Here is a 21,192-nt window from a genome sequence, read left to right as displayed (position 1 = left end):
AATCCAATATTTTTGACCCTTTTTATTTTTTTTGTAAACTTTTTTTTGGAACTTTTATAATTTTGCAAAAAGACAATCTGGATGTATTGTCATAAAAATTATTCATAGTATAAGAATTTATTTCCTGAGTTGAAAAAACAGAAACTACAGATAAATTGGGTTGTTTTAAGCAAAATAAATTTAGGCTATCCCCAAATGAGCTTATTTGGAACTTTCTAGAATACTCAAAGAAGTTCTATAACCCTACCATGAAGTCCTTTTATGAAGTATCTTAGGAATTTCACAAGAAAATCACTTAACTAATTTTAAAAGTATTTCTCAAAATCTATCAGTGCAAGTAAACAATGAATAAAATTTAATTGATTTGAAGAAAATATAATTAAAAAGTGTTTTCAAGACATACCGTGTAGGCTATTGCTTCTAGTTTAAAAAGTAAGAACTGACATCAGTCTCTTCTCAGGCAAAATTTCAATCAAATTGACAGCAATTATGCCTCTACAGTGACTGCAGATTGGGGCTTATTGTTAATTGTTTCTGTTTCCCAGATAGCACAATGTATTCAATACAGCTGGCAGAATAAAGTTAAATAAACTAATACTAAGTTAAAAAAAAAAATCATAACACTTCTTAAATGCTCATACCACAAACAACATCTGTATAATACTACAGCAAGGCTATTTTAAGAAAAAAAAAAGGGGGGGGGGATAGTTTTATAATGAAATATCATACTTCAGCAAGAACATTTGTGATATATGCTCTGCATCCTAGTCTGCAACAAGAGGTTGAGTGCAAAACTCAAAATTGGTTTGAGGCCCAAGATTTTAATTTCCATTCCATGAAAAATTCATGAAAATCCTTTGCAATACTTCCATTCATTTCAGTGAATGCTGAACTGATACTTAAAGCATACTGGTCCGTGGCAATCTTACATACTTTACAGTTTCCACATTTCTTAAATGACAAGATGATCACGTAAGAATTCTAGCCTTTTTGTCTTCTTTTTAGCGTTTCTAAAGCAAGTCGTGCTATCATATCAGAATAGCTACTTCTGTGTTGAGTGTTCAACCATATGAATGGAAAGCCAGAATGTGGCCCCTTAAAAAGTAATTATAAGTTTATTTATTTATTGGAGTTTAAGATTTTCATACACTGGGGGACAAGCATATTAAGCTACGTATCTTATCATACAAAATTAGCGATTATGAATATCTCACTGGTTTTGGATTCAGCCCTATAAAAACACACACACAAAAAATTAGAGCTATTTATACTCTATCTGAGGTCATGTCTGCACACAAATGAGGGGAAATCAGGAAAAATGTAAGCATCAAGATTTGTCTAAGTTAACACCAATTTAGCAACTCAGAATAGAACACACTAACAACAAAAAGCTTTTGATGAGGACATCTAAATCAAACACACTAAAATACACTTTTATTCAACAGGTCTTCACTTTAGCCACCTTTATGGTACATTGCAAAATCCAATTGTTCTTTTGGCTTTTTCCATAAGGAACCATTTAATTTTTGGCTTAATTATAGAGAATCAAACTCTTCTTTAAAGAGAATCAACCTGATGGATATCACCCACCCATTGCGAGGCATACTAAAAATTTGCAAGGCAAACTGGAATGCCTATTTTATCATCATTTTATTTGTCTTTCAGAAATGTTTGATTAAAAGCAATACAGTTTTTAAAAGGATACACTCTAAGAACGTGTTAGGTCAAGAAATCTTAATAAAAGTTAGCAAGGTCTGTTTGAGAATATTAACTAAATCATCATTACAAGGTGACTGAACTGCATCAGACATGATTAAAAGCAACAGAGAAGAGCTTTGATTACCTTAGTTGACCTGCGGGAACACTTTCAGGTCTGTTTCTCTTCAATGGTGATAATAAGAAATTGTCTGTACTGCTTGATTTGTAGCTGTCTATATGTCTGATACTCCATCACAGCTCTGAACTTATTTTGTTTGATGTGTAGAACAATCTTCAAGCCTTGACCTTCTTGATACCATTGCTGATTGCAGACATGTTATGGGCAAATAGAAGTTGTCTAGAGCTTTGCTTCCCTTCAGTATTTTCAAGAACTGCTTTTGCATAGAAAGAGAAACATTTTCTGAAACAGAAATATGATAAATATACTTAAAATCTTTTTTTTTTGATCTGGTCTTTCAACTAGTTTACATTATTAATGGTCAGCTAGAAGGAGTTGAAAAGCATACAACAACTTAATTGAAGTTGGAAAATACCTTATCAAACTGTGTTCATAGTTTCACCCTGATTCTTGTTTCTTCAAATTCAGCTCAATTCAGTTATTTCAATTAATCTTTGCATAACCTAGGGCCATACTGGGAATTGTATAAGGTGCTGTTGGACAGGATTATGGGGAGGTATGGTAGGTATTTCATCTATACTATACTACACTAGCATTGTCTGTGCTAGCAAGTCTTCCTTCATATAAAATCAATGTAAAATTGTCTGATAGAGCTAAAACAAAACAAAACAAAAAAAGATTCAAACATTAAAATAATGAAAACAGAAGCCTTCAACTTTTAGTTTGAGGTTACTACTAATGGCTCAAAATTACTTTATACACAGGTCAAAAACATGGATGAAATATTGACCCATATGAAGATCATACAATCTCATTTTATCCTATCTTTGGAAGACCTGAATCACCACTAGTATAACTGTGCCAACAGCAGCATCAAAGATCAAGAAGACAGAAAGGAATTGGATGAGGTCAAGTCCTCATTCTTCTTTCATATTCAAGTAATTTTTAAGTGTCAGAATACTCCCATTATAAATTACAAAAATGAGGTCACAACAAACATGAAATTCAAAATTTATCTGCATGAACTGCAGTATGTATACCTAAGAAATCCTTATGCTAAAATAGTATGAACACTGGAATACTAAAGGTTGGACTTTAATATAAAAATTCTTTTTAGTATTATGACCGAACATATTATGTAGGGCTACGTATCTACAGGACTGCTATTACTATTGATCCTCAGTCCTTGTTCAGCTTTTTTCTTAAAATTTACCACCATCTACTATTTATACATACAGTGTATGTAAACCTTAGGGTACTTGTACATACACTCCAACTCCTTAACAGAAATGGCTTCAGAGAGAAAATGAAAGCATGCAGTTACCAAGAGTAATCTTACTCTTGCAGTGCACAACTGTTTTATACTTTGAGAAAACTCAAGTTTAGATGTAACCCTGGTATCCATACTTCTGGAGATTAAACACCACAAAATTAAGGTATTAATGTGTGGAAACCTCATAAAGGACCTATTATGAAATGGTGCTTAATAGTCAGGAAAGACAGCTTGGTACTCCTTATTAAAGCAAAATTTCTATTCAGTCAATGGTAAATTTAGCTAGCTGCTAACACAAAAGTGTTGTGATCTTATTTTTATGGCAAAGTAAAAATGCCCAGATAAAGACAGAGAGAGAAGAGGTTACCAAAAATTTAAGTAGGATAAGAAATGTAAAGAAAACTAAAAACCTAAAGAGCTCTAACAACTATTTTCTTTCCCATCTAAAAGCAATTAAACTGATGCTTACTCATGGACAAACCACTGCAGTCTTTCTGTAACAACTAAAAAAGGAAATTTTACTTTCAGTTAGTCCTACGTGCTGATTTTTTATATATATATATATATATATACAAGAGATCAAAATTTTTATTCTACTCTGGTGAAATTTTCTAATTATTCATTATTACCTAAATAACGCACATTTCTCAGTATTTCTTCTTTAGAGAGGAAACAACAGTATACTAAAGAAAAGTAAATAGCCCATACAGTTTTTCTAAGACATGAATCTGCACATGGCAAATATTCTTTTTCCTATGTCAAAACCATAGTCAGTTTAACAGACGTTGGTTCAGTAACAGCTATACAGGTCAAAGTTATCACACGGTTTTGGATGTGAATTCAACAGCAGGATAATGACAGTTGCCAAGGATTTGTACTTGCTGTCGCTTAGTACTAGTGTTGCCTGTCAAATTGTCTCTCTTTCTTATACAGAAGGCATGGAATTTTTTATGGATAGCAATTACTTACAATATACAATGAAGTACATCAGATGTAACAACCACCCTTTAGCCCTTCATTATTTGGTTGTCTCTTTGTTATATCTAGTCATCCATTTTCACCTAAATTATTTATTTATACTGCATATTTGACAAGCATTTTTTTGCTTTATATTTTTTCAGTAGTTGTTCAAAAGATATAGTTATTTACTTTAATATTCTCCCATTAAAATTTACATATGTAAATTTACCTTATTATTTTTATTTTTGTAATTGCACTTTGTGTTGGATTTCTCAAGAAAAGCACTACCTACATGGCAAAGGCATTTTACTTATCTACAAGGTATTAAAAATGAAAATAATAGTAATATCAGATCTTGACTATAATGGAGGGGTTAAGGATATCTTACATTTATTCATTATTTGTTTGCATCGTTACAGTATTTTTCTCCAGCCATATTTCACATTTGTTTGCACTTACATTATTGTTCCATTACATGCATGTATGCTCCACATAACCGTATTAATATTTATTTATATTGACATATGAAAATGTGATGTTTGAAGTATTACAATCCTGAAACATTTGCTGGTACAGGCTTGTATTAACATCATGATAAAACTTGTGAAAATTCTAAATGCAAATTTATTGTACCACAGTATATATTGTGTATATGATACAAAGCAAAGCCTAACAGTTTTGTACATTTAATATGTTTAGGAAACTGGCTTCATAATCATTCATCCATTAAGGGCTAGCTTAATATACATACTCTGTATCACTTCGGGAAGGACCTTCTCCAGGAAATAACGCTGCAAACCTCACATCTGCCAGAGTGGTGCCAAGTAAACGAAACTGTTCTCAACTCATACAAGAGCTGGCGATAGAAAGTGACGATTGTTTTCCTTTTATTAGGAAAGCCAAATCTCCTCTTGCAGTAATGTTTCCAATAACTGTTTATTAGAAAACTACAACCTGTTCTCAAAGGAGCACATCCCAAGTAACAACAGAATAAATACATGCTGTGTGTGAAACTCATATCTCACTAAAATTGTTGGGAATTTTGCCAAAGGCTTGAATGAAAATTTTATCCCAGATCTCTGAATTGATGCACAGAAAGAAACTGCTCCTCCTTTCTCTTTCACCTCCCCCACTGAAACCCTGTCATCCCAGACCATGAAAGCCATGAAATATTTTCCTCCAGTACCCCAAGGAGAAGAAAGAAAATGACACTGCTCAACTAGGCAACTCGTGCCTAATGCAGAAAAAAAAAAAATGTTTATGCAATACTTTTTGGATACCACAAGAATCTGACAGCATTCACTGTCTTATCTCTCTTATCCATGAAACTAGACAGCACCCAGTATTCTTCGCGTCAAACCTCAAACACCAGAGAAATGGGATTTTCTCTCAGTATCCGGAACAGGCAAAACATACTCTCTGTCTGAGGAATTAAGTTTCCATGCTAAGGAAAAGAAAACTGTGTGAAAAATAAGCGTACATTTCCTCAACCAAAGTAAGAGTTCACAAGGAAATTGATAATCGAGTCATCATAGCACAGTTTTACTAGCTAGGTAGATAATAAGTTAAATAAAAAGCTGTAAAAGGTTGGAAGTTGGGTGTAACTTATACTTGCAGACCTTCAACTGGCTACCATCTGCTCCTGCACTTCTCTGTGAAGCAGAGAAAAAGGGGTAGCAGCACCTCAGGACTTTAAATGTCTGCACAGGGCCCGGTTGCGCCCCCCTTCTGGGATTTTGGCTGGGCTCGGGGCCAGCTTTGCGATGGCGCAGCTGAGGGCAGCTCCTCCTTCCCTCTGAGGGAGCTGCCAGACAGCTCTGCAGGGAGGCCCCAGCCCAGGCCGACCCCCCTGCCTGCGGGAGCTGCTTTTCAGCTGAAGCTCCACTGCTTGGCCTGGCCTGAGCTGCAGCCCCACCTGCACCGCAGCGCGGCCTGGCCCTGGGCCCTGCTGACCTGGGCCCGGGCCCCAGCCCGCAGGATGCCTTCTGGCGAGGCCTGGCGATGACTGGCTGCCACAGACCCTGTCACCAGACCTGATCTGGTGCCCCAGGCCTTACCTGGTGCCCCATGTTCCTGGCTTGGCCTCGTCCCTGCCTCCTCAGCCCAGGCCTGCCGGATGAGTGGGACGCTGGCTGGGCCCGCCATCACACTCGGCCCAGCTCCTGTCCCACAGGCAGCAGCCGACCTTGCTGCACCCTGACCTCCGCTTTCCAGGCACAACGAGGTTTCTTCCCTTCAGCACACACATGCAGTATCTAGCAATTTGTAAAGTAAAACTTTATCAAACCTAAACATCAAACTTTACCAAAACTAATTGTCAAATTATCAAAACTAATCATGAAAGTAAAACCTCTATTGGTACAAAAATCCAGTGAACCCTCCTGACTGAAGCCAATTATTAGCACTGTAACTAATTCCAGTTTGCCATGGGACTGATGAGGAATAACTGGTATCTAAGTGAAGAAACTATCTAGCTGAAGAAACATGAGAAGACAATTATTTTTAAGATTCCAGTACCACTAAGTCAGCTGTAGATGGATCCAGTATGAAAGACTAACAAACACGAAAAAGACTGAAGTTTTAGAGAACGACAAAAAATGAAAATCAACACATCTGTAGGGTTTTTAGATTTTTTTACCTTTATCTGACTGAAACTGAGAGTATATTACATTTAGAAGGTATAAAAACACCTTAAATGTTTTTCCTTGTCATCATCTTTAGACTCAGACTGATGCTAAGAAAATATTTACTCAATTATATTTTTACAACTTACCACATGGTAGCAAATTAAACATCTTACTTTGACAAATGACGAGTGAAAACTTGCAATGGCTTTACTCACACATCTTTTGCCAATATAGGTTGTGCATCCATGTGGCACATGCCATATGGTATTTTTTCTGAACACTCACTAGATTGTTGTTGTTTGCTGTTTACAAGTACAAAGGACTGTGATCTTCTTTTCCTTCCTATGCTTCAAAATGCCTTCTGTGTGGACTTGCTCCATAATCTTTGCAGGTACTGAGATGACGCTGGTCAACCTGTTTCCTGAAATTTTTTTGAATGTTTTTTTGGAAGGTAGGTGTAGCATTTACCGTTTTTCAAATTTCAGAGGGTTATATACACATATATGTACACAAATTAATTCAAAGTACAGCTGCTGAAATGATCCTTTTTAGCACTAGGTAACAACATTTACTCTCTTGCAGATTCTTCCCTTAGCACCTCAAAAAGAATTTTCTTCTTTTGTGTATCTTTTGTACAACAGTTTGTCCCTGTCCCATTTATTGCTGTATTTTCATATAGTTTTGGATCCAAGAAAGCAGGTACTCAAGTTAGCAGGTAATTTACACTGAAGGAAGAACTCTGTTCCCCTACACGCCTGGAGAGAGAAGGCGCTTGCCAAAGAAAAGACGAGACACTCTGTTCTGGGACAGGCAGGAGGGCGGGTAAAGAGGAAAAGAGTGTTCGACTCTGCGCCAGAGAAAAAAAATATACTCTCATCTGTTCAACATTGGAGCAGGCAAGAAAGCCAAGAAAAGGCTCTTGATCCATGCTGGACAGTCATAAGACAGTCTGCTCATAAGAGAGGAGGAAAAGGAGATTTTACCATGCTCCTTTGCAAGGAAAAATATTTTTTTCTTGATAAAATACTCAAAAACTAACATAATCTGCTCTAAACTCAAACTACAGATGGTTTCTTTTTTTTCTTAGTAATAAACTATAGCCTTATATATGTAAAAATGGAAAAAGTTCATTATACAATTGATCTTCCCAACTATGTCACCCTTGGCAGCTACCAGATCCTGCTTGATTTTTTCTCTCCAATTCCTTCTGCATTGGATACTGTTGTCAAAGAACTTGATACAGCTTCAAATCTCTCCTCTTTGAAGAAAGACAATACACAATCGTACTTGGAATAATACCAAGTTATAACGGTCAGGTAGGTGATAAACCAAGGTTGTTGCCACTGATCTGTTGCTCCCTTGTTTCCATTCCCTGAAAACACCTACAAAACCTCTTAATCATATCAACCGATCCCTTTGACTAGTTATACAAAATAGTTGCCGTTTCATCGCCCTCCCACTTGCAGCAGCAACTAGCCATCAGAACAGCATAGCTGGACCTTCAAACTGTATCTTGCAGTTGAAACTGAAAAGACACCAGAAGCTTTGCTTAAGCTAGGACTAAAACCTCTGGGTAATACAGGAATATAAAATGAAATGGTATTTGAATTACAGCAACTATATTCTTCACTGTACTGCTAAAAGCCATTTTATAACTTGTCACCATACTTGGAATGTAGTTTAGTCTAAAAAATTTATGTAATGGAAAAATGTTAATCAAAAGTATGATAATGGTTAATGATAATGGATAATGATATGGCTACTGCTGTTAAAGATAACAAAAAAGGTTTTTACAAATACATCAACACCAAAAGGAGGACTAAGGAGAATCTCCATCCTTTACTGGATGCGGGGGGAAACTTAGTTACAAGGGATGAGGAAAAAGCTGAGGTGCTTAATGCCTTCTTTGCCTCAGTCTTTAGCGGCAAAACCAGTTGTTCTCTGGATACCCAGTGCCCTGAGCTGGTGGAAGGGGATGGGGAGCAGGATGTGGCCCTCACTATCCACGAGACAATGGTTGGCGACCTGCTACAGCACTTGGATGTACGCAAGTCGATGGGGCCAGATGGGATCCACCTGAGGGTACTGAGAGAACTGGTGGAGGAGCTGGCCAAGCCTCTTTCCATCATTTGTCGTCAGTCCTGGCTATCAGGGGAGGTCCCAGTCGACTGGCGGCTAGCAAACGTGACGCCCATCTACAAGAAGGGTCAGAGGGTAGACCCGGGGAAGTATAGGCCTGTTAGTTTGACCTCAGTGCCAGGGAAGCTCATGGAGCAGATTATCTTGAGTGTCATCATGCGGCACTTCAAGGGCAACCAGGCGATCAGGCCCAATCAGCATGGGTTTATGAAGGGCAGGTCCTGCTTGACGAACCTGATCTCCTTCTATGACAAAGTGACACGCTTAGTGGATGAGGGAAAGGCTGTGGATGTGGTCTACCTTGACTTCAGTAAGGCTTTTGACACCGTTTCCCACAACATTCTCCTCAAAAAACTGGCTGCTCGTGGCTTGGACTGGCGTACGCTTCGTTGGGTTAAAAACTGGCTGGATGGCCGGGCCCAAAGAGTTGTGGTGAATGGAGCCAAATCCAGTCGGAGGCCGGTCACTAGTGGAGTCCCCCAGGGCTCAGTGCTGGGGCCCGTCCTCTTTAATATCTTTATCAATGATCTGGATGAGGGGACTGAGTGCACCCTCAGTAAGTTTGCAGATGACACCAAGTTAGGTGCGTGTGTTGATCTGCTCAAGGGTAGGAAGGCTCTGCAGGAGGATCTGGATAGGCTGGACTGATGGGCTGAGGCCAACCGTATGAAGTTCAACAAGGCCAAGTGCCGGGTCCTGCACCTGGGGCGTAACAACCCCAAGCAGCGCTACAGGCTGGGAGATGAGTGGTTGGAAAGCTTCCTGGCAGAGAAGGACCTGGGAGTACTGGTTGATAGTCGGCTGAATATGAGCCAGCAGTGTGCTCAGGTGGCCAAGAAGGCCAACAGCATCCTGGCTTGCGTAAGAAGCAGTGTGGCCAGCAGGGCTAGGGAAGTGATTGTCCCCCTTTACTCGGCTCTGGTGAGGCCGCACCTCGAGTACTGTGTTCAGTTTTGGGCCCCTCGCTACAAGAAGGACATGGAGGTGCTCGAGAGAGTCCAGAGAAGGGCAACGAAGCTGGTGAGGGGTCTGGAGAACAAGTCGTACAAGGATCGGCTGAGGGAGCTGGGGTTGTTCAGCCTGGAGGAGGCTCAGGGGCGACCTCATTGCTCTCTATAGGTACCTTAAAGGAGGCTGTAGCGAGGTGGGGTTGGTCTGTTCTCCCACGTGCCTGGTGACAGGACGAGGGGGAATGGGCTAAAGTTGCACCAGGGGAGGTTTAGGTTGGATGTTAGGAAGAACTTCTTTACTGAAAGGGTTGTTAGGCATTGGAATGGGCTGCCCAGGGAAGTGGTTGAGTCACCATCCCTGGAGGTCTTTAAGAGATGTTTAGATGTAGAGCTTAGTGATATGGTTTAGTGGAGGACTTGTCAGTGTTAGGTCAGAGGTTGGACTGGGTGATCTTGAAGGTCTCTTCCAACCTAGACGATTCTGTGATTCTGTGATAAGCTATATAATCAAAGAGCTAATTAGCCCTGTGCCCCTTTTCAACAAATATGTGGAAACGTACCCAATTATCTCGGAAAAAGCCAATTAAAATAAAATGAATAATCTAAATACCAAAGCTAAATATTTCATTTGATAATTACATTTCTCAAGAAACTATTGTTAACATAAACTGTGAAATACTGTCGATCTGTCATGTTTGCAAGCACTATAGACACCACAGTTGTTCCTCCGTTGCCTTTAGATGTACTGCAATTTGCATTAGCAAGTAACCAACATGACATTAAACATGCCTGTTACTGGTAAGGCTCTTCAAACCTCTGAACATTTGTTTTAAGCATATCAACAAAAATCAAGTTATAGCAACAAAAAGAATCTTAGTCTTTTCATTATTGGAATTTTTAAAAAAGAAGAAATAATGATATAATGTGTGGCTTTATGTACATGGTTAGCAGCATGTGATTAAGCAGAACACGAACATACGTACAAGAGGGACAACAGAAAAGGGGTCCTTCTATTTGAAATATGCACATGCAAACCGGGCATAACTGCAATTCTAATACTGAGAGCAGATGAGTGTTAAAACTGTTCTGTATCAGCCATGAAAAAAGGAAAGGCACAGAATGGCTCTCTTTCCTGTCCAAGTTGCAGAAGGATACGGAGAGCAATGCGTACCACAGAGAAGTATGCCTGTCCTAGAATCGCAAGGGGCATGATGCAGTTCTTCATTAAGTAATTCTACTGAGCCCCCATGACCTAAATGGGATTAAAATGACAGACTACAAAAACATTTACGACGCCACTTACTGGCACACAAATGTGGGGGATAAAAAAGATTTTTCGGTATGTGCAATTTAAACTTGAACGAAGTTAGACCTTGGCTACATATAACAGATTAAAATGAACATGAAGCCTCAACAGCAAGGACACCATTGTATTTGTCCAGTCTAGCCATGCTATCTTTCCCATTTGCAGACAATCAGTACTGGAATTAGGCCTTTTACAGCATGACAGTGTCTAAAATGAAGCCCATGATGAAGACAGAGGTTTGAATATACCACACTGACAATGTCTAACCAAGCAATGTTAGTTGAGGGATGAACTAGACCCTTAATTCCTGTAGGCCACTAATAACTACATATTGTTGGCCCACGGAATAATTTTTTAATATAAAAAAATCATATACTGAGGGATTTAACATGTGAAGGAATTCTCTGGACTGCTGCTCTACCTTTTTGATCCACCACAGGCATGCCACTGTCAGAGACAGCGCCTGGTTTAACCAAAGTAGGTGTTTGGTTTAACCCAGTTTGGCAACTCTTATGTTCTTATGCTCACAGACCAAACCAATTAAGACAGTAGCTTCTTGTGAGGTTTGTCACCACAAGATAACAATCCAGTTCATATTCTTACTTAGTAATACAGCAATTTGGGAAGCTAGAATATCACACTAGTAACGCTGATATAATTTTTCAAATACAATTTGTTTAAATTATCAAGTTTGCAGAGTTGAGAACAATAAAAATATAACTGTGCACGTGCAGTTCTTATCCGACATTCTTAGGTACACAGATTCTGACAGACTTAGTTGTATAATCCCTTTTATTTTGTGTGTGAATTCTCCAATTCACTCATTTCAATGAGCCAGAAACATGCAGGGAGATGCAGGAAAAGAGAGAGTTATCTCACTGCCTAAAGTCTGCTGCCCTGGATAAAAAGGATATCATTCTTGTCTTTGCCTCAAAATTCTAAAGTGATATTGAATAAGTCATATCAACAAAAATCTCCCAAGAAAACCAACTAGTAGCCATGCTTTCTAGATAGCTGATCTGGAACATCTATGATCTGTTCTTTTAGTTTTTCCATTAATTGCAATTGAAATTGCACTGAACATATGAGATACAGTATAAAGATAAGTACTATAAGCTATAGGAGCTTTTTATTCCAAAACAGAACACAAAAATTCATTGTTACTTTCACACTTCAAGCTTTGTGCCTCCTTTCTCCCCGTCTAAAAAGAAAGCAGTGACGACCTTTAAACCTTTGAGACGAGTGATGTAAGGGTGTTATGAAGTCTCATTAACGTGTAGAAGCAAGAAAGATTCTGTAATGTCAGTTTACTATGGAATGATGGTTTAATCCTCAGAGCAAAATTTGAATAAAAGTCTATACTTTGAACAAACAAGTCACATGAACACTTCGCATTTTTGGAATGAGATGGAGGCTGAGGTCCACTAAGACAAAAAGCACAGTGCAAACAAGTGACACATTACAAGGGATATTCACCAAGTGAGTGATAAAAGATGAAAATAGCTGGTTCTTGGTTCAGTCAAGTGCATGGCTTTTAATATCATTTTAATAGTCGAACATTAAATAAATATTTATGGAAAATGTTAGGCATAGATAAAGCTCCAGTGTAAGTGGGGCAGGCTAAAAAAGTCAAATAATTTGGAACAGGGCACAGGACATGTAAACGCCATGCTGACCATGTTAGCAAAGGAAAGAAAGGTATCTTTGTCTTTCCCTCAGTAACAGTGCCTGGTTTAAACTGATTGACACCACACTTTAAAGACAAAAACTAAAATCTAAGTCATAAAATCGTTCAAATTATCAAACTTGACTGAATTTTCATCCATTGTTTACTCCACCTGCAGCACACTAGACAAGGTAATAATTTATGATAATTATATGAAAATATACAATTAATATTCATCACCTCTCATTTCTCATCACTTTAGATGATCAGTAATGCAGAGTAAAAATGCTGTCAGATTTCTAATTGCTTTGTAATGGGCCTGAAATAGGGAAATCGTTAAAGACAAACAATCTGTCACTCGTCTGTTACCTTAACTATCTATCACTTAAAAAAACCCTCATTAAATACATGGCTAATGAACGACAAAAGACTGTACTCAGTGTGCCCAGATGTACCTTTTTAAACAATATTGTAAATTGCTTAAATAATTCCCAAGACATTTTCAATCATTTTTGTGGAAATTTAATGGAAAACATATATTTTCAGTGCATGTTACATCTCATTTGTTCACATCATTATGACATTTAGTCTATCATATCCACATCTCCCAGGAGACAGAACTTTGTTTTTCTTTTTCCTGTTGACAAATCTGACCCAATTAAAACAAATTCTAGAAGAACTTAACATTCAGCTCTCCTGATTGATCCGTTTTGGATCAATACATTGACCTTCTTCCAATGATTTTTAATATCAAGATTACGAAAGAAGCCTAGCATTACCAAAGTTGAACAAATTATTTTCTCTCTCACAGACGAAACAATCATTTCCAAGAGACAGAATTTGGAATCTTCGCTTAGCCTGTTCATTTGAGTCAGCTGCCTACCATAGCCCTTGACAGAAAACTTCATTTGGAAAAATAAATAAATAAATAAATCTTCTGAATGTACTCAGCTGGTCAGAATGAAAACATTAGGCCATCGGCAAGACCCCAGTGGGAAATGTTGTATCATTAGCTGCCATATTAGTTAATTGCACTTATTAATTGCCATACAAAAATTTGGAAAAAATAAAGAACAACTAAAAAAGTTTCTTAAGGGAAACCATCTATCTGTGCAAGACTTTAACATACTCTATCATGTATGTTTGACAAAAAACAAAGATATACTCAGTGCTTGTTTGTGTTAGTACGTGTTGGATGCTAAAGCACCACTGTGTAAGGCAAAAGAAGTGTTCTATATGGAAAATAATTTTAGAAAAACAGAATCACAGAATCACAGAATCGTCTAGGTTGGAAGAGACCTCTAAGATCACCGAGTCCAACCTCTGCCCTAACACTAACAAGTCCTCCACTAAACCATATCACGAAGGGCTACATCTAAACGTCTTTTAAAGACCTCCAGGGATGGCGACTCAACCACCTCCCTGGGCAGCCCATTCCAATGCCTAACAACCCTTTCGGTAAAGAAATTCTTCCTAACATCCAACCTAAACCTCCCCTGGCGCAACTTTAGCCCATTCCCCCTTGTCCTGTCACCAGGCACGTGGGAGAACAGACCAACCCCCACCTCGCTACAGCCTCCTTTGAGGTACCTGTAGAGAGCGATAAGGTCGCCCCTGAGCCTCCTCTTCTCCAGGCTGAACAACCCCAGCTCCCTCAGCCACTCCTCATAAGACTTGTTCTCCAGACCCCTCACCAGCCTCATTGCCCTTCTCTGGACTCTCTCGAGCACCTCCATGTCCTTCTTGTAGCGAGGGGCCCAAAACTGAACACAGTACTCGAGGTGCGGCCTCACCAGAGCCGAGTACAGGGGGACAATCACTTCCCTAGCCCTGCTGGCCACACTGCTTCTTATGCAAGCCAGGATGCTGTTGGCCTTCTTGGCCACCTGAGCACACTGCTGGCTCATATTCAGCCGACTATCAACCAGTACTCCCAGGTCCTTCTCTGCCAGGCAGCTTTCCAACCACTCATCTCCCAGCCTGTAGCTCTGCTTGGGGTTGTTGTGCCCCAGGTGCAGGACCCCGCACTTGGCCTTGTTGAACTTCATGCAGTTGACCTCAGCCCATCAGTCCAGCCTATCCAGATCCTCCTGCAGAGCCTTCCTGCCCTCGAGCAGGTCGACACACGCACCTAACTTGGTGTCATCTGCAAACTTACTGAGGGTGCACTCGATCCCCTCATCCAGGTCATCGATAAAGATATTAAAGAGGACCGGCCCCAGTACCGAGCCCTGGGGGACTCCACTGGTGACCGGCCTCCAACTGGATTTGGCTCCATTCACCACAACTCTTTGGGCCCGGCTATCCAGCCAGTTTTTAACCCAACAAAGCGTACGCCAGTCCAAGCCATGAGCAGCCAGTTTCTTGAGGAGAATGTTGTGGGAAACGGTGTCAAAAGCCTTACTGAAGTCAAGGTAGACCACATCCACAGCCTTTCCCTCATCCACCAAGCATGTCACTTGGTCATAGAAGGAGATCAGGTTCGTCAAGCAGGACCTACCTTTCATAAACCCATGCTGACTGGGCCTGATTGCCTGGTTGCCCTGCAAGTGCCGCGTGATGACACTCAAGATAATCTGCTCCATGAGCTTCCCTGGCCCTGAGGTCAAACTAACAGGCCTATACTTCCCCGGGTCTACCCTCCGGCCCCTCTTGTAGATGGGCGTCACATTTGCTAGCCGCCAGTCGACTGGGACAAACCTGCCTTCTGATTTTCATATAACTTGTTCTTTTTTACATGCATTTCTTTTGTACACATATATAGCAATATAAAACCAATGCAAACAAAAAAGCCAAAAAAACCTGCTTTAATAGTCTGTACAACATCTTGGAAAATACCAATTGTCGTCAGAAAGTAAAAAAATAAAAAATAAAAAAAAAAATTCAACAAGTCTGGATGTTTCAGCTGTTTCTGACAAGAATTAGGTAAGAAGGGGCCCATTCATCATTTTATGATGAATTTATTAGGCCCTCATCTTTTATTATATTGGTAGTGCAGTTAATTTCTTAAAAAAAATATTCCTCTGTACTGCTATCACTACAAAGGACAATACTGTATGTCAGTTTGAAAAAAAGCATCTATTAAAATGTTAAATATTCTAAAAAATGTTTTTAAAAAAAGAACCTACACATATATTACCTAACAATAAACAAGAGAAGAAAACTAACGACATTTAGGCCTCCCACTCCAGTGAAATGAATAGATTAATTAATAGATTAATATCTCCTTGCATAATAATTTAACGTATGTAAGCAACAAAAGAAGCCTGCCATCCTACAGACTTGGGTCCTGTATCTCCTGTACCTTCAAATTCTGGGACAGCAGTCCCAGACCTTCTGCATAATTTCCATGTCCATTTGCTTTCATCCCAGGCTTTCAGGGTAAGTTTCTCACACTTACCATGTCACTTACTTGGCTTTGTTTTGTCAACAGAAGAGGGAAAAAAATCAGCAAAACCTATGGCTGGGTTTAGCTATATGCACGCTTACCAGGTGGTAGCTACCAAAAGGAACAGGTAGGAGTTTGGCCCTGCTCTCTCCTCAATACCAATTTGATTTTAACAGATCTTGGAGTAACTGAATTTGGATATCTGTAGCAATAAAAGATTAGCAAATCGTCTGGAGACTAGTTAAGAGCTTCAAAAGTCATTAAGACCAGACAGGATGATCAGCAAAGACCAACCCTCACAACACCTCAAAACATAACATCGAGAGGGGCAAAGTGACAAAAGGTTGCTTTAGTTTTAATACCGCGAAGAAAAATTTTGTCAAAGAAGTACGCCATGCATATAAAAGGTATCAGGTGAGCTGAGTTTGTGCCAATATTTAGGTATTTTGCTAACCAGGGCTAGCAGGGCGTACAAACACTACGGCTACAGCTTCCACCTAAGCTTTTTACAGACGAGGTAACATCTTCGCGTCGTTAAGGTTACGTTTCCGAGACGAATTTTTTCACCGACGGAGGACCTTCATCCCTCCCGTTGGGGCAGGCACTTCCCACAAGGACACCCGCTGCGCCCACAGGCAGCCCGTGAGGCAGGGGCAAGGGCGGCGGGAAGGCAACGGGCGCCCGGGGCGCGCTCCTGAGGGGACAGCGGTGGCGAGGCGGGCACGGGGGCCGCTCGCAGCCGGCACCCCCGCGGGGCCGGGGCCGGGCGCTGGGGGGCGGCCGGGGCCGCTACTTACTGAGCCCGCCGCGCAGCGCCAGCGTCGCCATGGAGACAGCGTCGGGCCCGGCCTGAGCTCCGCTTCCTGCCGGTGCCTACGCCGCCGGTGTCCGGGCGGAAACAAGGCGAGGCGGGCCCCGCCGCGCCGTCCCCGCCGCGCTCGGGAGCTGTTTCCTGACGGGCGAGCGGCGCCGGGCACCGGCAGCCGGCGCGGAGGGGCCGGAGGCGCGGGGCAGGTGAGCGCGCGGCGCGGCGGGCGGGCGGGCGCTGAGGGGGCGGGGGTCTCGCGCCGCCGTCCGTTGGTGCCCAACGGCCGCGCCGGGTCCTCGGCGCCCGGCTGCGCTGAGGCGGCGGCGGTGGGGGGGGGAGGCTCCGGCAGGGCTCGGCCGTCTGCTGGGGGCCGGCTCCGTGCGACCTGCAGAGCCCGGCCCCGCGTTCCTAAAGGTGTTGTGGGGGGCCCGGGGGGCGGGGAGAGGGGGAGCGGGGCTGCCCGGCAGGGAGGCGCTGCTCGGGGCCGGGGCCTGGCGAACGTGCGCCTTTCTCCCGGCGAGAGCAGGGCTGAGGCGTGGTGGGAGGCTCCGGAGGGTGTTTAGGGGAGCGGCAGTGCAGGAGGAAAAAAAGAAAAAAAAGAAAAAAAAAAAGAGTATTTTTCTTTCTTAAAAGAAAAAAAGAAAAGCCCAATTAGAGATGTTTTGTTTAGGGACCTGGTCCAGCTTGATATCCTCTCGTTCTCTGTGTGTTGGGCTTTTTGTTTGTTAATTTTTATACGTTTTCTACTTTGTTACTAAAAAAAAGTTGTCTTTTGACGCAGCAGGATGAAGGAGGGGCCGTACTGTGAACATCTTGGTGCAAAATGTGACATAGATGTTTTTATCTTGCATGTATCTCGTTCCAGGATTGACAAACGGCTCACTCTTCTGTACTTTACTCTTCAATATATTAATTACAGCATTATTTAAAAATACGAAGTGTATGGTACCTGAAACACGGATAGGTTCAAAGTAGTTAGGACGCTTAAACTGCAAGATTGAACTCTAATCTTGCAGTTCAATCAATTCTAAAAGAGTCTGTGGACAACTTCTAAAAACATGATATACTTAGAACTAGGACAGAAAACTCAGCGTAATTTAAACCACTTTCCATATGACATGTACCCTGTGGGATGGAATGGGCCACGTGAACTAGTAAGATGGCTTTTGCACTGCAGATTTTCAGATAAGGTGGTAGATGTGCTTGAGAGCTGTAATCTGTTTCATGGTCACGTAACTTGTTATATTTTCTCATTCTTGTTTTTCTAATTTTCTTTTTCAAACTGTAATTTTATTTATTTGTTTTTATACAGCACTAAGAAAATAGTTTCAAAGCCATAAGCATGGCCTTTGAAAGGATAACACAAAAGGACTGGTATAAAATCCTGGGTGCAAAGCCATCAGACAGTCCAGGAGAACTAAAACGGAAGTACCAAAGACTTGCTTTGTTAGTAAGTATGTTTTTATTATTTGAGATGTACAAAAATGAATTTCAGAAACCATAAAATAATAATTGTAGGCTTTGTTTTTATTTTTTTTTGTATAAATGTGGTTAATCGGAGTGAGTTTATAATACTGGTTCACCGAGGATGGTTTAATAAATATCCAGAATTTAAGTCACAAACAGAGGTTGAGATGCTCAGTTTCCAAAACTCTGACATGTCTTCCAGCTTTCCTAAACAGTCATGAATGAGCTAAGTCAAATACTCATTCATCCAATGCTATATAATTGGATGTGCAAGTCAAAAAAAAAGTCATTGTTCGTAGCACATAGTCATGAAATGTGCTAATAGGTACTTATCATACTACAGGTATGGCTGTCACACCTGTAGTTACAGTGTCCCGAATGAAAACCTTGAATATATAAAAGACAGGTTCAAAGAGCAAAAACATTTTTTCTGATAGTCTTCAGTAATGGAATAGAAAATGTATAGGAGGAAAATACATGAATATCAATTTAGGTTTTCTTTGAATGCTTCTGGTGCATTTTTGTAGAGTCATGGTTTTGGTCATGCATTAAGACTTTGTATACTGTGAATTCGTTTCATTTTTGCTGTCCTCTCGGTTTTCATGTATAGGAATCTAAGAGCCCTACAAGATTACTTCATATTATTCTTGGTTCCTCTGTTTTACTGTTTCTCGAATGAACTTTTTCTGTCTTTCATGAGCTTTTTGCTCCAGAGATGATTGAATTTGCCTTTAAGAGCAAGATTAGGCATGCATTTTTGATACTGTTGACAATTTTTAACTAAACTTGATAGACAAACAGAAGTCCTGAGATAATTAAATTCCTAAGCTTAATGAAAACTGGCAACCTGGTAGAGAAGAAAGAAGGTGAGCAGAACACACTTTTTTAATATTCCTTTAGGTAGCTGCTAACTAGACTATTAGTATTGTCAAGGCTTTAAAGTGCATATGCATGCCTAATCATGCTTGGTTTGATGTGTCAGAATGAGTGTGGTAGGAAGCTGGGCTTTTTAAGTGAGCTAAAGAGAATAACAGAACTCGGTCTCCCCTGAATTGGCAAAGTTTAAATAAATTTGTGCTTTTTATTTATCTTTATTTAGCCCCTGTGAAAACTGTATTTAAAGGTCGTTTCACCGATGGGAAATGTGTTCCAAATGAACACATTTTGATACTGTTATTCTTAGATGAATTGCTTGAATAATCTTGCTGTACATCTATTCTTTCTCAGTTACTCATACTGACTTACTTCTTTGTGAACTTTGAAACTGATCTGTGTACTTAGAGTCCTAGGTTTCTAAATATCACAAAATGTGTGCAGGCAGATAGAGGTACTCACTATCAAATGTTAGAAAAATCAATGTAGTAGAGTGCTTTGGAAGCTTCAGTTTCAGCCACGAGTAGAACTAAGTTGTTTTTTCAGACCTCCTAATGTTCTATGGAGTTACTGGTAAAATGTGAACAAATTATTAGTATTAGTCTCTTTGTCCTTGATGAAAGCAATAGTGGGAACCACAGCGTAAAATACATTTTCTGTTCAGATAGTTGGTTAACTTCAGATGAATATTGTAATGGAATTAATGTATTTCTTTAACTGTGAATGTATGTAATAATGATATTAAAATTGTACATGAAGTGTTGTTCAGAGTTGTTTGCCACCAAGTAGAGCAGAACTGAAACTATGTATGTCTTTTCTCATGTGAAACTGACTCTCAGTGTTACATCGCTATACTATCATGTAGTTAGTGGAAGCCTATGAAGTGAGAACTCTTGGTGTTTATGACACTCTATTTGCAACTACAACTGCCTGTATCTCTAGAAGATTGAAAGATTAATCTACAAGCTTTTCTTTAAAATCTGTGGATTTCCAAACTAAATGGCCAGTGCTCTTTGAAAAGTTGTTGGGGAATATTAGAGAAAAAGATCTTTTTTTTTTCTCTTACATTGCTTGGCTCAAAATTTTTTCACTGTCAATGATGGATCTGTTTTTCTGACTAAAAAGCTGTGCTGCTCCTGACTTGTAGGTGTTTTCTTCAAGGCAGATCTGTTGCTTCTCAGTTGTTGATAGCATACATCCTGTCTAGTAAAGCTCTAGCAAAGCTTGTACTTGGAGCTCTTAGTGGCTGCACACCTCTGACTCACAAAATGGTCATTTACTCTTTTCTAAAGCTGCTACTGGAGGTAGGAGTATTGGTGGGGGCAGAGGACAGGTCTATGTGCAGGTGCTCCAGACATTTTTATGTATGGTGGTGAGAGCAGAGCAGGTAGGCTTAGCAGAGTAATTCCAGCTTAGAAAGCCGGGGTGAGTGATGAGCGCTGCTGTGTACGGTTTGCTTAAAGATTTTGTGATAAATTATCTGGTCAGTGCAGAAAGCTTTCTGGCTTATGTGTAGCAGCAGAAGTTAACCTAATTGTACTGTGCTAATTATGTTAAAATCCAAAAGTTCATAAAGCAAGTAACATCTCATATACTAATTGCAGTTAATATAACATTCGTTCTGTTGTGGGGAGTATTCTGGTCACAGATGTTCAGTAGCATCAAGGATAATAAATGGTGGAATTTTATTTTAACAGTAGAATTATGTTTAAAAATAAAATGGCAAATGTCGGAGTCTAATCTTTCTTCAGATGATCCCCACTGCTTCACATTGAGCATTTGCTTTTTGCCATCTGCTATTTTCTGTGTTTGTCAACACATGTATGCTTAGCATCTTGAATGAACAGGCAGATGTAACTTTCCAGAGCTACAAAGAGTTGGAGATCTTGCCATATGTC

General features: G+C 40.2%; 1 protein-coding gene and 1 long non-coding RNA gene across 8 annotated transcripts in view; one reads left to right on the top strand and one right to left on the bottom strand.

Moving 5' to 3' along the window:
- LOC106033968 (uncharacterized) overlaps positions 1-17,077 on the bottom strand; it is a 51,263-nt gene extending 34,186 nt beyond the window's left edge. For 2 of the 4 annotated variants that reach the window (XR_007157737.2, XR_010831959.1), the window contains exons 1-2: positions 16,944-17,077; positions 1,844-2,119 (exon numbers count right to left, since the gene is read on the bottom strand). This is a non-coding gene — a long non-coding RNA (uncharacterized lncRNA). Of the gene's footprint in view, positions 1-1,843; positions 2,120-5,689; positions 6,104-16,643; positions 16,759-16,943 lie in introns of those variants that run through there. The other 2 variants (XR_010831960.1, XR_010831961.1) reach the window with 2 other exon arrangements.
- DNAJC24 (DnaJ heat shock protein family (Hsp40) member C24) overlaps positions 17,012-21,192 on the top strand; it is a 43,252-nt gene continuing 39,071 nt past the window's right edge. For 2 of the 4 annotated variants that reach the window (XM_066998242.1, XM_066998243.1), the window contains exons 1-2: positions 17,209-17,368; positions 18,267-18,404. In XM_066998242.1, coding sequence (XP_066854343.1) covers positions 18,297-18,404 — 108 coding nt within the window. In that variant the 5' untranslated portion in view covers positions 17,209-17,368; positions 18,267-18,296. Of the gene's footprint in view, positions 17,161-17,205; positions 17,369-18,266; positions 18,405-21,192 lie in introns of those variants that run through there. The other 2 variants (XM_066998241.1, XM_066998240.1) reach the window with 2 other exon arrangements.

This window comes from Anser cygnoides, chromosome 5, assembly GCF_040182565.1.
Source record: "Anser cygnoides isolate HZ-2024a breed goose chromosome 5, Taihu_goose_T2T_genome, whole genome shotgun sequence".
Classification (NCBI taxonomy): Eukaryota; Metazoa; Chordata; class Aves; order Anseriformes; family Anatidae; genus Anser; species Anser cygnoides.
This window is presented reverse-complemented; position numbering and strand designations above follow the sequence as displayed.